The 17052-nt window shown below is 37.2% G+C and overlaps 1 protein-coding gene across 1 annotated transcript in view; it reads left to right on the top strand.

Moving 5' to 3' along the window:
* The window catches only part of SLC38A9 (solute carrier family 38 member 9), a 109590-nt gene that overhangs the window by 7998 nt on the left and 84540 nt on the right, over positions 1–17052 (top strand). The window contains exon 2 of the mRNA XM_055086888.1: positions 14839–14985. Within this exon, the coding sequence (XP_054942863.1) occupies positions 14873–14985 (113 nt within the window). The 5' untranslated portion in view covers positions 14839–14872. The remainder of the gene's footprint in view (positions 1–14838; positions 14986–17052) is intronic.

Below are 17052 nucleotides of genomic sequence, written 5' to 3'. Positions count from 1 at the left end.
GATTTAGGACAAGTTACCTGACTTCTTGACTTCATAAATTATATTTTTTAAGTTTGTTGAGGATAGGGACCATGAGTTTTTTTTTTTCTATTTTTCTCAGTACCCCAGTACCTTGTAGAGGCTCACTGAGAACTTGTTGGATGAATATATTGTTCAGAGCTTACCATTACTCAGTATTTTAGTTGTCTCATCTTAAAATAGATCATCATTTTTATGTTCATACTCTTTATAAGATACAGAAGTAAGGCCCTTCTTGATTGGAAATGGTAATACAGTAGACCTTGAACAATACAGGTTTGAACTGCTCAGGTCCACATATATGTGGATTTTTTTTCAATATTATGTACTACAGTACTACACCATCTACGATTGGTTTAATCTACAGATGCAGAATCGCAGATACTTGACTGTCAAGTTATACACCAATTTTCAACTGTGCAGAGGCACAGTTAACTCCTTCATTGTTGAAGGGTCAACTGTATTTGGTTTTGCCTTTTTTGAAAAGTTACTGTTAAAATTACTATTATTACCTTATAAGGTAATACTTTAACATTTTTATTTAACATTATTTATCTTCAGTAGAACTAAGTTAATGAGAGCTTTGGCTTAATTGTTGAACAGAAACACAGAAGAGCAGAATAGGGAAATGGAAAGGAAAGAAACAGAAAAGAAAACACATGCTGGGGAATAGAACATGTTACCAACATCTCTATCACATAATAGTGGCATGTTGGCAATATTTGCTTAGCGCTTTGTTACTAAGAAGAATTTTTCATTAAAAAAAATAGGAAAAAACTCAAGTGGCTGCATATGTTTTAAAAAAAGAAGTATTTTTATTTGGTTTTTGAAAGGAATAATAATACATTTGAACATTTAGGTTCCCATTACAAAGTACTAAGTATAATATGCATCATGTCATTTAATTCTCAAACACCCCAGTGAAGAGGATGTTATTATTTCCATTTTGCAAATGGGAAAATAGTCTTGTGGAGGTTAAATTGTTAGTCTTAAATTACACAGGTAATGAGTGGCAAATATAGGACTCTCCCTCAGAAACCCCATTTTCTTTCTACTTTGCCGTAAATGCTACAATTAGAAAAATAAGATCAGTGGACATTAAACTCCATTAAACAAATACAGCAATGATAAAACTATACTTGATGGGCTTCCCTGGTGGCGCAGTGGTTGAGAGTCCGCCTGCCGATGCAGGAGACACGGGTTCGTGCCCCAGTCTGGGAAGATCCCACATGCCGCAGAGCGGCTGGGCCCGTGAGCCATGGCCGCTGAGCCTGCGCGTCCAGAGCCTGTGCTCCACAATGGAAGAGGCCACAAACAGTGAGAGGCCGGCGTACCGCAAAATAACAAAAAAACCAAAAACTATACTTGTTGAGTAGTCTGGGCTGTAACAAGAAAGAGAAGTAAAGGTGAAAGATAAAAGAGAGGAGGAAAGGCCAAAGAACAGGAAAAACAGCACAGCATAGTGGCAAAGAATACAGGCTCTTGACTTAAACTGTGTAGGCTTGAATTCAAACTCTGCCACTTACTAACTTTGTAGTCAATTACTTACCTTCTCCTTGCTTTGTATCCTTTTCTTTTTTTTTTTTTTTTTTTTTTTTTTTTTTGTGGTATGCGGGCCCCCCTCTGTTGTGGCCTCTCCCGTTGCGGAGCACAGGCTCCGGACGCGCAGGCTCAGCAGCCATGGCTCACGGGCCCAGCCGCCCCGCGGCATGTGGGATCCTCCCAGACCGGGGCGCGAACCCGGTTCCCCTGCATCGGCAGGTGGACGCGCAACCACTGCGCCACCAGGGAAGCCCCTGTATCCTTTTCTATAAAGTGAAGGTAATAATAGTAACTTACAGGTTGAGGATAAAAGGTGAAGCACTTGGTTTTGTGTTAAAACCTGAGTTCCCTTTTTTTTTAATAATTGTGATATACAACATCCTACAAAAAAGTACATCGAACATACATATATTGAATAATTATAAAGCAAATGGCCATGTAACCACAATCAAGTTAAAGAAATAGAATACTGCAATTACCATATAAGGTCCCTTCCTATCTTTCCCTAACACAACCTCCTATTTTCCCCCTTAGGGCAGATTTCTCAGTCTCAGGACATTTTTGGCTAGGTAATTCTTTGTTGTAGGAAGTTAGCTTGTGCATTGTAGGATCTTTAGCAGCATCCCTAGTCTCTACCCACTGGGTGCTAATAGCACTTCCCTCAGTTGTAACAACCAACTGGGTGAGGCCAAATTCCTTACTATACCACTCTACAACTCTCTACCTGCTTGTGTGGCGAGTAAACTGTAAGGGTACAGAGAGCTCCACTGTAGAAATCTTGGTAACAAATGATGGTAGTCAGAGGCTGGATATATTTGAAGGAAAGCCAACAAGATTTACTAATGGACTGAATGTAGACTGAGAAAAAGAAGTTATGAGTGATTCCAAGAATTTTAGCATGAGCAACTAGAAGGATGGAAATACCATTAACTGAAATCAGGAAAACAAAGCATGGGGTAGCTTTTCAGGAAAAAAGTCAAAAGTTCAGTTTTAGACAGGTTTCACTTGTCTATTATATCCAAGTAAAGATGTTAAGTTGGATATATACATATACCAAATCATGTTGTGCATCTAAAACTAGTATAATATTATATGTCAATTATATCTCCATTTTTAAAAAGATGTTAAGTCGGTAGTTGGATATGCAAGTCTGAAATTTAGGAGAGAGTTTTGGCTAGAAATATAATGTGAAATTTGTCATTATCTAGATCAGTAGAACTTTCTACAATGATGGAAATGTTTTATACCTACACTGCAATATGGTAGCCACTAGCCACATGTGGCTAGAGTGACTCAGGTACTGAATTTTTTAAAATTTAATTTTAATATAAATTTAATCACTTGTGACTAGTGGCTACTGTACTGTATAACACAAGTGACGATATTAAAACCATGAAATTGGATAACATTACCTAAAAATTGAGGTAAATAGAGAAGAGTACAAAGACTGACCCTTGAAACTACAATTTTTTTTTTTAATAAATGTATTTATTTTTGTCTGTGTTGGGCCTCCACTGCTGCGTGTGGGCCCCCTCTAGTTGAGGCGAGCAGGGGCCACCCCTCGCTGCGGTGCACGGGCTTCTCATTGCGGTGGCCTCTCCCACTGCAGAGCACGGGCTCTAGATGTGCAGGCCTCAGCAGTTGTGGCATGCGGGCTCAGCAGTTGTGGCTCGCAGGCTCCAGAGTGCAGTCCCCGCAGTTGTGGCGCACGGGCTCAGCCGCTCCGTGGAATGTGGGATCCTCCCAGGCCAGGGATCGAACCCATGTCCCCTGCATTGGCAGGCGGATTCCTTCACCACTGTGCCTCCAGGGAAGCCCAAGACTCTACAATTTTAAGAAGTCTGGAGACAAGGAGCAAACAGTGAGCAAAGGAGACAGAAAAGGAGGAGGGACCAGAGATATAGAAAAAACCTGAAGGCCTGTTGAATCAGTTTATTAAGGAAGAGAGTGATTCCTTGTGGCAAATATTTCTGATAAGGCAAGCAAGTTAAAGACTGAGAAATTGAGTTTACCAATATGAAGGGCATTGGTCTAATAAGAGTAGGTTTTGTGTAGTGATGGGGAAGATAGCCTGATTAGCATGGGTTTAAGAAAGAATGGGAGGACCTTATCTATTTTATGCTTTCTATTTGTCCTACCTCTTTTACATTTTTTTCTCCTTTCTTACCTTTCTTTAGGTCATTTATTTTTTAACATTCTCCTTTCTCCCTCTCCTAGATTATGTTATATATTGTTTTCTATTATGTCGGTAGTTACCTTTAAAATTACACCACACATCACATCAAAGTGTAATGTTGATCTGGACAATACAAGGGCTTTAGAATACTTTAATTCCAAGAACTTCACTTGATCTTTTCCCCCTTTGGTCTGGAATTTTAATTTTTTTTCCAACTCTGTAGCATATTTATTGATTCTGCTTGAATTCATTAAACTTCTTGAATCTGCAGATCATTATCTTTTATGAATTCTTGAAAATCCTAAGCCATTATCTCTTCAATATTACCTCTGCTATCTCCTCTCTTTCCGGTTCACCAATTACATGCATGTTAGACCTTCTCATTCTATCTCTTGTCTTTAACCTCTCTTCCACATTTTCTGCCTTTTTTTTTTCCCTCTCTTTGCCACGTTCTGGATAACTTCTTCTGATGTATCTTCTAGTACATTAATTTTCTCTTCAATTTCTTTAATAAAGGTTGCTAATTTTATTTATTTAGTATTATTTATTATTTGTTTTTAAGGTACCATTGGCTTATAAAATTGTTCATTATATTTCTACTTCTGTATACCCTACAGTGTGCTCACCACCAAAAATTTACTTTCCATCCATCACCATACAGTTGATCCCCTTAACCCTTCTCTCTGCCCCTTTCCCTCTGATAACCACTACTCAGTATTCTCAGTATCCATGTATTTGTTTAGTTTTTTCATTTATTTATTTAATTTGGTTTGTTTTTTATATTCCACATATAAGTGAAATCACACAGTATTTATTTCTCTGACTTATTTCACTTAACATAATATCCTCAAGGTTCATCCATGTTGTCATAAATGGCAAGGTTTCATCTTTTTTATGGCTGAGTAATGTTTCATTGTATGTATATGCCACACCTTCTTTATCCATTCATTCATTGTTGGGCACTTAGGTTGTTTCTGTACTTTGGAAATATTTCTTGCGCTATTGCAAATAGTGCCGCGATGAACATAAGAGTGCATATATCTTTTTGAATTAGTGTTTCTTTGGATAAACACCAAGAAGTGGGATAGCTGGATCATATGGTACTTCCATTCTTAATTTTTTGAGGAATCTCCATACTGTTTTCCATAGTGGCTGCACCAGTTTACATTCCCACCTACAGTGTGTAAGTGTTCTCTTATATCTACATCCTCACCAACATGTGTTATTTCTTGCCTTTTTGATAATAACCATTCTAATGGGTGTGAGGTGATATCTTATTGTGGTTTTGATCCCTAATAATCCCTAATAATTGATGATGTTGAACATCTTTTCATGTGCCTATTGGCCACCCATATGTCTTCTTTTGGAAACTGTCTATTTATCTCCTCTGCCCATTTAAAAAATTGGGTTGTTTGGTTTTTTTGTTGTTGAGTTGTAAGAGTTCTTTATATATTTTGGATATTAACTCCTTATTGGATATATGGTTTGCAAATATCTTCTCCAACGTGGTAGGTTGTCTTTTCATTTTGTTATTGGTTTCTTTTGCTGTGCAGAAGCTTTTTAGTTTGATGTAGTCCCATTTGTTTCCCTTGCCTGAGGGGACATATCTAGTAAGATATTGCTAAGACTGATGTCAGAGAGCCTACTGCCTATGTTTTCTTCTGGAATTTTTATGGTTTCAGGTCTTACATTCAAGTCTAATCAGTTTTGACTTGATTTTTGTGTGTGGTGTGAAATAGTGGCATAGTTTCATTTTTTTTTTTAATGGTTGTCCAGTTTCCCAACACTATTTATTGAAGAGACTATCCTTTCTCCATCGTATATTCTTTGCTTCTTTGTTGTATATTGTCCATGAAAGTGTGGGTTTATTTCCAGGCTCTCAATTCTGTTCCATTGATCTATATCTTTTTCTGCCAAAACCATCTGTTTTGATTACTGTAACTTTGTAATATAGTTTGAAATCAGGGAGTGTGATAGCTCCAGCTTTGTTCTTTTTTTCTTAGGGTTGCTTTGGCTATTGGGAGTCTTTTGTGGTTCTATATACTTTTTAGATTTTTTTTTTTTGCTATTATATTTCTGTGAAAATTGTGCTTGGGATTTTGATAGGGATGGCATTGAATCTGTAGATTGCCTTAGGTATTATGAACATTTTAATAACGTTAATTCTTTGAATTTATGAGCACAGAAGATCTTTCCAGTTATTTGTGTCTTTAATTTCTTTTAATTATGTCTTATAGTTTTTATTGTTCAGGTCTTTCAACTTCTTCGTTAAATTTATTTCTAGGTATTTTATTCTTTCTGTTGCAATTGTAAAGGCAATTATTTTCTCTTTTTTAAAAAAATTATTTATTTATTTATGGCTGAGTTGGATCTTTGTTGCTCCACGCGGGCTTTCTCTAGTTGTGGCGAGCATGGGCTACTCGTTGTTGTGGTGCGTGGACTTCTCATTGTGGTGGCTTCTCTTGTTGCAGAGCATGGGCTCTAGGTGCTCGGGCTTCAGCAGTTGTGACTCGCGGGCTCTAGAGCACAGGCTCAGTAGTTGTGGCGCACGGGCTTAGTTGCTCCACGTCATGTGGGATCTTCCCAGACCAGGGCTCAAACCTGTGTCCGCTGCATTGGCAGGCAGATCCTTAACCACTGTGCCACCAGGGAAGCCCCCAATTATTTTCTTAATTTCTCTTTCTGATAGTTCATTGTTAGTGTATGGAAACACAACAGACTTCTGTGTATTAGTTTTGTATCTGCAGCTTTACCAAATTTATTGATGAGTTCTAGTAGTTTTTTGGTGGTGTCCTTAGGATTTTCTATACATCGTATCATATCATCTGCAGACTATTAAATTTTACTTCTTCCTTTCCAATTTGGATTCCTTTTATTTCTTTATTTTATTTCTTTTATTCCTTTTATTTCTTTTTCTTGCCTAACTGCTCTGTCTAGGACTTTTTTTTTTTTTTTTTTTAAGAAGAGGGGGAAAGCACAAGGGCTGCAACCAACCAGGCCCCCCGGCCCACTCCCCACACCAGGGTTGGCAGAGGACCTGGGTACGGACATGTTCAGCAGCACACACATGCTGCTGCTGCCCTCCAGCCCCAGGTTCCCCCCAGGAAAGGGATCCATGGGACTGCCCTCCAATGCCCCCGCCATCCGCACTTGCCTCTCCCCTTTCCCCATCCCAGCCTGTGCGCTGGGCCCATGGCAGGGTGTGGAAGAGACACAGTGCACCAAGGCGGGAAGTGCTACAAGGGGTGCCCCCGCTTCCCTCTCGCCACTTCCTCTGGTGGAATGTTGCCTTTCGACCTGAGACCCCTGACCTAAGTGGAACAGGCACCTCCCCCGACCGACCAATGCAGGCCAGTTCGGGGACATCCGTGCAGGACCCACCACTGTTCCCATCATGTGACAGGGGCAGTGAGGATGGACTGAGGATGCTGCCTGCAGGGGTTGGGGGAGCATCCAGAGAGGTAGGAAGAAGGAGATGGATGGATGCCGTCTTTTAATACTATGTTGAATAAGAGTGGTGAGTGGGGGCATTCTTGTCTTGTTCCTGATTTAGAAGGATAGCTTTCAGTTTTTCACCATTGAGCATGTGTAGCTGCTGGGTTTGTCACATATGACCTTTACTATGTTGAGGTACATTCTTTCTATACCCACTTTATTGAGAGTTTTTTTTATCATAAATGGGTGTTGAATCTTGTCAGATACTTTTTCTGCATCCATTGATAAGGTCATATGGTTTTTAACCTTTATTTTGTTAATGTGGTGTATCACATTGATTTGCAGATAATGAACCATCCTTGCATGCCTGGAATAAACCCAGCTGACCATGGCATATAATCTTTTTACTGTATCGTTGTATTCGGTTTGCTAATATTTTGTTGAGGATTTTTGCATCTATGATCATCAGAGATACTGGGTTATAATTTTTCTTTTTTTATGTTGTCTCTGTCTGATTTTGGTGTCAGGGTGATGTTAGCCTCGTAAAATGAGTTGGGAAGCATTTCCTCCTCTTCAGTATTTTGGAAGAGTTTGAGAAGGATAGGTATTAAATCTTTGAATGTTTGATGGAATTCACCTGTGAAGCTATCTGGTCCCAGATTATTGTTTTTTGGAAGCTTTTTTGAGTACTATTTCAATCTCTGTACTAGTGATTGGTTTATTCAGATTTTCTATTTCTTTGTGATTCAGTCTTGGAAGATTGTATGATTCTGAGAATTGGTCCCTTTCTTCTAGGTTGTCCAATTTGTTGGTGTTTGTTCATAATCTCTTATAATCCTTTTTGTTTCTATAGTATCTGTTGTTATTTCTTCTCTTTCATTTGTAGTTTTATTTATCAGCATTTTTCCCTTACTATGTCTAGCTAAAGTTTTGTTTATTTTATCTTTTCAAAGAACCAGCTCTTAGTTTCATTGATCTTTTTTATTGCCTTTTTAGTCTATTTCACTTATTTCCACTCTGATCAATATTATTTCTCTCCTTCTACTGACTTTGGGTTTTGTTTGTTCTCTTTTTTCTAGTTTTTTTAGGTGAAAGATAAAGTATTTATTTCAGATTTTTCTTGTTTCTTAAGGTAGTTCTGTATTGCTGTAAACTTCCCTCTTAGTACCACTTTTGTTGCATCCCAAAGATTTTGGTTTGATCTATTTTCATTTTCATTTATTTTCAGGTAATTTTTGATTTCTCTTTTGACTTCTTTGACCCAATAGTTGTTCTGTAGCATGTTGTTCGGCAGGCGGACGCGCAACCTTTTTCTGCATCCATTAGCCCGGTCATATGGTTTTTAACCTTTATTTTGTTAATGTGGTGTATCACATTGATTTGCAGATAATGAACCATCCTTGCATGCCTGGAATAAACCCAGCTGACCATGGCATATAATCTTTTTACTGTATCGTTGTATTCGGTTTGCTAATATTTTGTTGAGGATTTTTGCATCTATGATCATCAGAGATACTGGGTTATAATTTTTCTTTTTTTATGTTGTCTCTGTCTGATTTTGGTGTCAGGGTGATGTTAGCCTCGTAAAATGAGTTGGGAAGCATTTCCTCCTCTTCAGTATTTTGGAAGAGTTTGAGAAGGATAGGTATTAAATCTTTGAATGTTTGATGGAATTCACCTGTGAAGCTATCTGGTCCCAGATTATTGTTTTTTGGAAGCTTTTTTGAGTACTATTTCAATCTCTGTACTAGTGATTGGTTTATTCAGATTTTCTATTTCTTTGTGATTCAGTCTTGGAAGATTGTATGATTCTGAGAATTGGTCCCTTTCTTCTAGGTTGTCCAATTTGTTGGTGTTTGTTCATAATCTCTTATAATCCTTTTTGTTTCTATAGTATCTGTTGTTATTTCTTCTCTTTCATTTGTAGTTTTATTTATCAGCATTTTTCCCTTACTATGTCTAGCTAAAGTTTTGTTTATTTTATCTTTTCAAAGAACCAGCTCTTAGTTTCATTGATCTTTTTTATTGCCTTTTTAGTCTATTTCACTTATTTCCACTCTGATCAATATTATTTCTCTCCTTCTACTGACTTTGGGTTTTGTTTGTTCTCTTTTTTCTAGTTTTTTTAGGTGAAAGATAAAGTATTTATTTCAGATTTTTCTTGTTTCTTAAGGTAGTTCTGTATTGCTGTAAACTTCCCTCTTAGTACCACTTTTGTTGCATCCCAAAGATTTTGGTTTGATCTATTTTCATTTTCATTTATTTTCAGGTAATTTTTGATTTCTCTTTTGACTTCTTTGACCCAATAGTTGTTCTGTAGCATGTTGTTTAGTCTCCATATATTTTCCAGCTTTCTCTTTGTAGTTGATTTCTAGTTTCATACCATGGTGACTGGAAAATATGCTTGATATAATTTCAGTCTTCTTAAATTTATTGAGACTTATTTTGTTTCCCAACATATGGTCTATCATTTGAGAAGGTTTCATGTGCACTTGAGAAGAATGTGTATTCTGCATTTGGATGGAAGGTTCTGTACAAATCTATCAAATCCACCTGGTTTAATGTTTCATTTAAGGCCACTGTTTCTCAGTTGACTTCCTGTCTGAATGATCTATCCTTTGATTTAAGTGAGGTGTTAAAAGTCCCCTACTATTATTGTGTTGCTCTCAATTTCTCCCTTTAGGTCTGTTAATAATTGTTTTATATGTTTTGGTGTTCCTATGTTAGGTGCATGTATATTAGTAACTGTGATGTCTTTTTTTTAAATTTAATTTAATTTTTAATTGAAGTATAGCATAGGGAACTATACTCAATATTTTGTAATAACCTATAAGGGAACAGAATCTGAAAAAGAATATATGTGTGTATGTGTGTGTGTGTATACACACACACACACACACGTATGTATAACTGAATCACTTTGCTGTAATGTCTTCTTGATGCATTATCCCATCCAGCCACTTTGTGTCTTTGAATTGGTGAATTCAGTCCATTTACAATTAGGTGATTATTGATAAATGAAGACAGTATCGCCATTTTATCTTTTGTTTTCTGGTTACGCTACTTCTCCATTATTTCTTTTTTCTTGTGTTTCCATCCATCATTTTGGTCTGGTGTTTTTCTATGATGTTTTTCTCAGTTTCCTCTTTTTTTATGTGTCATGTCTTTGCTCTGGATTTATGTTCTGTGGTTTCCATTGGGTTTGTATAAAATTGTCATATGTAAAATAGTCCTTTTTCTGCTGGTAGCATCTTTTTTTAAAATTCATTTATTTACCTATTTATTTATTTATTTATTTATTTCTTTTTGGCCGCACTGGGTCTTTGTTGCTGGGCGCAGGCTTTCTCTAGTTGCAGCGATTGGGGGCACTCTTCATTGCGGTGCACGGGCTTCTCGTTGTGGTGGCTTCTCTTGTTGTGGAGCATGGGCTCTGGGCACATGGGCTTCAGTAGTTGAGGCTTGCGGGCTCTAGAGCGCAGGCTCGGTAGTTGTGGCGCATGGGCTTAGTTGTTCTGAGGCAAGTGGGATCTTCCCAGACCAGGGATTGAACCGATGTCCCCTGCATTGGCAGGCGGATTCTTAACCACTGCGCCACCAGGGAAGTCCCTGCTGGTAGCATCTTAGCTGCATTTACCTATATGGATTCTGTCCTTTTCCTCTTCCCCTTTTGTGTTTTTGTTGTCTCAAACTATCCCTTTTTATATTGTGAGTTTGTTACCAAATTGAAATTTTTTTCTACTCCCCCCCTTTAACCGTTACACTATAATAAAGTGTTTACAAACCTATTCTAATAAAGAGTTGCAATTTTCTGATTTCGTCTGTTTATCACCTTACTCAAAATTCTGTGTACTTTTGCCTTTTAGTTTATGGTAGAAGAACAGCTCCTTTCAACATTTCTTGTAAGGCAGGTCTAGTGTTGATGAACTCCCTCAGCTTTTGTTTATCTGGGGAAGTCTTTATTTCTCCTTCATATCTGAATGATAACTTTGCTGGATAGGGTATTCTTGGGTGAAAGTTTTTATCTTTCATGGTATTTTGAGAATATCATCTCACTCCCTCCTGGCCTGTAAAGTTTCTGGTGAGAAATCTGCTGACAGTAAAATGGGGGTTCCTTTGTAGGTTATCATCCTTTTTCCCCTGGCTGCCCTTAAAATTTTTTCTTTGTCATTGACTTTTGATGATTTTAATATAATGTGTCTCAGAGAAGGTCTTTTTGTATTGAGGTAATGAGGTGTTCTCTTAGCTTCATGGATTTGTATATCCAATTCCTTCCCCAGGTTTGGGAAGTTCTCAGCTCTTATTTCTTTAAGTAAACTCTGTTCCCTTCTCTCTTCTGGGATACCCACTACCCTAATGTTGCCCTTCCTAAAAGAATCAGATAGCTCTTGTAGAATTTCCTCATTAAAAAAGAAAAAAAATCGTATTTCTCTTTGCTCTTGTATCATTTCTAGATTTCTGTCTTCAAGCTTGCTAATTCTCTCTTCCATTTGGTCTGCTCTATTTCCAGTGCTTTGTAATTCATTCTTCATCTCATTTATTGAATTCTTCAGCTCTAGAATTTCCGTTTAGGTCTTTTTTAGTTTCAATCTCTTTGTTACTTCTGTTCATTAATTTTATTCCTGAACTCATTGAAACTGCCTTTCTACAAGAAAACTTGTAGCTTGTCGAGTGTCTTCATAACAGCTATTTTGAATTCGCTATCAATTAGATCACAATATTGCATGACTTTATGTTTGGTTTCTGGAGAATTGTCATTTTCTTTTTGTAGTGCACTGTTACTGTGGTTCATGGTGCCTGATGAGCTGTTTCTCCGCAGGCACATTGAGCTGTTTCTTCACAGGCACATTTTATTTTTTTTTACATTTTTGCTTGATTATAACGGGTTAAACAGATTAGAAATTGAGCCTTTCTTTTGCTTCCCAGTAGGTGGTGCTATAGCACAATCTTTTGGTTTTTCTTACCTGAGCCAACTCTGGTTGTATTTGAGCCCTTAATCTCCATCCTCCATCACCTCTGTTAGTGGCATTACCCTGGGCCCTCATTATTGCTTCTTGTGCCTCCAGGGTTGTTGGTGCCTTGCTTCTGCTACTGTCACTGGCATCACCAGGCAGGATGGTGGACTCTTCCTTCGCATCCAGTATCTCCTGAGTCGCAGACTCTGACACTGCAGGGGGAGGGAGACGAAAGGGAAGAAAAGCCAGGGTTGCGTGGGCACCTTTGCTGTTTTCAGTGTTGTAAGGTTCTACGTCTCTGCCTCTGTGGCCATGGGGGCTGTTGAGGCAGGAGTCATGTGCCCCGCCTCCCCTGTTGCTACCCAGTACTCTGGGGCTGCAGTCTCAGCTGCTGCAGCCAGAGGGGTAGGATTACAGGCACTGCCTTTGCTCTTCCCTTGGTTTCTCCCTCCCTCAGTTCCCCCTCCTCTGTGTGTTCCAGTCCACTCACTTGTAGATGTACAGATGTGTGGGATTCTCCAGCATCCTAGTATGTTGGGCAGAGGCACCTTTGTTGTGTTGTGGATGTTTTACTGGTTTACTGGTTGAAGGGGAAAGATAAAGGTAGCTTCTTATTCTACCATGTTGCCAGCGCCCTCTCTTCAACTTTAAAATGCATCCATTGAGTTTTAAATTTTGGCTGTTACACTTTGTGTTATTATTTTTTTTCTTTTTTATTATTTATTTAGGCCTAAACATTCATTCTGGTCCTTTTCAAATATGCTGTTACTTTTTGAAAATGTCCACTTTTTCCTTTATTTGTTTAAACATAGGAAGCATAATTATTTTATAATCTTATTCTGATATCCCTATAGTTGAAGCCTTTGTGGATCTGTTTCTGCTGTTTCTTTTGGTTCTCACTAATAGTACTTTGTTTCTTTATATGCTAGGTTATTTTTGACTATGTACTGTTCATTGTTCTTGAAAGATTGTTAGCAAGTCTTTTTTGAGGCCTAGGATCAATCTTTTCTGTATCCTCATAGAAAAGATTTACATTTGCTTCAGCCAATTGCCTGTAAGCTCTACCAAGCAAGTAACCTGAAATTATATTCACAGCTTTAAGTGTTCTTTGATCACCTTGCAAATCCACATGAGGTGCAGTTTGTGGTATATAATATTTCTCTCAAGCACACACACACACATACACACACACACACACACACACACACACACACACACAGGCTGTAGTCAGTGTCAAGAAAACTTGTTTGTTATTCCTTTGTGAGGGAGTGAGGCACTTTTACTTCTTAACTCCTAATCTGATGGTAAACTTCTTTGTAGTCCCAGCTGTATGGGAAGTAGGGAGAGGAGATTATTTCTTACTACAATCGTTCCTTACTTTGGGTGAATCTTGGGTTTTGTCTTCTACTTTCTTAATACTTCACAAGGTCTTGAAAACCTCAGCCCAGTTTCTCCTGGCACAGCAAATACCCTCAGAGCAGAAGCAACTTCTTTGAGCTGCTTACTTCCTAGGTTCCTTAAATTCACCTGCAAATGGCCTGCTTCTCCTTACTAAAAGGTGCTTTTCAAAAATTTTTTAAAAATATTGTATCCAACCTGCTGTATAAAAAAATAAATTAAATTAAAAAAAATAACAACAACAACAAAAAGATTGTAAAGGGCTTCAAGAGGTCATATTGTCCATCACCCTACCTCAGCTGTGCTGTACATACTGTAACAGTATTAGAAATTTAAGATTACCTCCTTTATACTTGACCAACCTCTTAATTTTTTTTTTAACACACGGACTCCTATTTACAATTGATGTTTAATTTGTATTATATTCACTACTTTTTAATTTTTCTCTCATCGGTTTAGGAAACTTTTTAAAAATCTTCATAAACACAGCTATTTTATTATGTTAAAAGTTTTAATGTTTTGATTTCCAACTGTCATCAGCAAACTTTTAATATATTTCACAGACAAAAAAATAAGTAAATAAAATAAAATAAAGCTATGAGATCTCTGATTTAAAAAATAATAATATTTTATGCAGTATTTTTAGTTGTTTTCTGCAGGAAAATGAGTTCAAGTAGCCTAATCTATTTTATTACTGGAAATGGATTGCCCTGCTTCTTTTTTTTTTTTTTTTTTTTTAATTTTATTAAGGCAAATCCATTTATTCATTATTTTTGGCTGCATTGGGTCTTTGTTGCTGCACGCGGGCTTTTCTCTAGTTGCGGCGAGCGGGGGCTACTCTTCGTTGTGGTGCACAGGCTTCTTATTGTGGTGGCTTCTCTTGTGGAGCACAGGCTCTAGGCACACGGGCTTCAGTAGTTGCAGCACACGGGCTCAGTAGTTGCGGCACGTGGGCTCTGGAGCGCAGGCTCAGTAGTTGTGGCGCACGGGCTTAGTTGCTCTGCAGCATGTGGGATCTTCCTGGAGCAGGGCTCGAACCTGTGTCCCCTGCATTGGCAGGCAGATTCTTAACCACTGCGCCACCAGGGAAGTCCCGCCCTGCTTCTTTTTTACTAAGCTGAAAAATAAGCAGTAACTCCATTTCAACTTAACAAGTTTCTGATAATATAAATATTTTAGGCATGTAGCTCATTAAGATATCTACAGCAAATTCCTGTGTTTTTTCAATTTCTTATGCATGCAAATATATTACCTATTAATAGTAAAATATTTTTTAAATTAAACTTTAAATTGTTTCTCTTTTCTGATTTATTATAGTACTGACTTCTTCAGTGCTTAGAGTCTGAGAAAAATGGCAAATATGGATAGTGATTCTAGCCATCTTCTCATCCCTGAGGTAGATAATGAAATAAATCCCGGACCTATGAATATCCAGTTTGATTCATCAGATATAAGAACCAAAAGGTAAGTGTTTAAAATAAAATATTTATTTTATAATTAAGGTTTTTAATTATTAATATAGAACTAATTATAACCAAATATATATAACTGATTATAAAATATCCAGTTTCTTACAGGATCTGTATGTGTGTATGTGGTAGAGAATAAATATAAATACTCTTTTCTCACTTACATCTGACTTTTTAGACTAAACTCCACTTGTCTGTCAGGGGTAGTTGGGAAGTTTTCTGAAGTAAGATGCATATAACTCATTTAACAAATATATATTGATTATCTGATTTGTGCAAGGTAATATGCGAGGTGCTGGGGATAGAACTGTAAAAGTAATACGTAATCCTTACCTTTATTGAGCTTAAATTCCAGCAGATAGTTTAAGGTAATTAGAGTTTAAAATTTATTTCATTGCATACCTGGAAAACCCAAAAGAATCCGCTGAAAAATTATTATAAATAAGACAATTCAGTAACGTGGTTGTTTACAAAACAGTCAAAAATAAATAGCATTCTGATGAGAAAATATAATGAAGAAAAAGATAAAATACATAGGAATAGCCTTAAGGATGTGCAAAATCTATATGAGAGAAACTTTAAAATACTACTGAGAGACCTAAAATAACATGTAGAGTATTTCTTCAAATCTGAGATGCTGATTATAAGTTGTGCTGCCTTTTTTTTTTTTTTTTTTACTATTTATTTATTTATTATTTATTTGGTTTCGCCACGTCTTTGTTGCGGCAGGTGGGCTCCTTAGTTGTGGCATGCAAACTCTTAGTTGCGGCATGCATGTGGGATCTAGTTCCCTGACCAGGGATCGAACCCGGGCCCCCTGCATTGGGAGCGCAGAGTCTTAACCACTGCGCCACCAGGGAAGTCCCTGTTGTTGTTTTTAATATAATACTAACATAAACTGCTACCCATACCTCTGATGCAACAATTTCTTTGGACTTAGAATTTTATTTTGATGTTTACTAGAAGAACTCTTGTAATTATAAAAATAAAAATATAAACAAAATATATCGATTAAGATATTACAAATCTGATTCTTCGCATATAGAGTCTGATTCTTCTGAATCACTTTTTGACTTGCAGACATCAAAATCAGTGTTTTTTTCCTGCCCACACAAAATTGTCCTTAGTATCACTGAGAACATTGATAGTGTAACATTTCTTGAAAGAATTTTCTTCCTAGTCACTGACACTTTTTAGTTTTGATGCTTGCACTTTCCTGATCTTACCAGAAGGTGTCACAGAAAGCTTTCTAAACACTGTGGCTCACATTTCTTCCTTAAATGGTCCCTAAATGGTTTGATGACTGAAACGGTCACAGGTGACAGTTACCTGTTGTGCCACCAGAAATAATTACTTTCATGACTGCCACCTGGCTGACAGTGATTAAAAGATGTCCTGGATTATGAGATGCATCCATATTTTAGAAATGATTAAATGTGCATATTAGGATTAATAAGATAAGACATGTAACAAAAAGGCATAGACTGGTCTCAGTAGGGAAGACTCTAAAATAAAATGTCATGCTCTTTAAATTTTAATCCATAAAATTAATGTGATCTGCCCCTCACCAAAAAACATGGCCAGCAACCAATTCCAAAGTTTACATGGCCCAACAATTTCATTTCTAAGCATTAATTTGCAATGTCAAATAATACATGCACAAGGTTGTTTAATGCACTATTTTTTTATAATAACAAAAGATTGAAAACAACTAAAATGTCTTTTCTTACAGGACTGGATAAATAAATTATGGCACATTGATACAATGGAATATTTTTCACCCATTGAAAAGAAGGAAGTGGCTTTATTACATATCAAAATGGAACAAGTCTTCAACTTATTTTGTTAAATGAAAAAAGTGAAGTGCAGAGCAGTGTATATAGTATACTACCATTTGGGTAAAAACAACATCAACAAGTTTTATATTTTGCAAATATGTATAAATGACTCTGGGGGAATAAATAGGAAACTGTAAGAATGGTTGCCTCCTCAGAAGGAAACTGAGTGCTTGAGGTGGGACGTGTGGCAGATTACTATTCGGTAAATACCCAACTATTCAACA

The sequence above is a fragment of the Physeter macrocephalus genome, chromosome 8, assembly GCF_002837175.3.
Source record: "Physeter macrocephalus isolate SW-GA chromosome 8, ASM283717v5, whole genome shotgun sequence".
Lineage (NCBI taxonomy): Eukaryota > Metazoa > Chordata > Mammalia > Artiodactyla > Physeteridae > Physeter > Physeter macrocephalus.
This window is presented reverse-complemented; position numbering and strand designations above follow the sequence as displayed.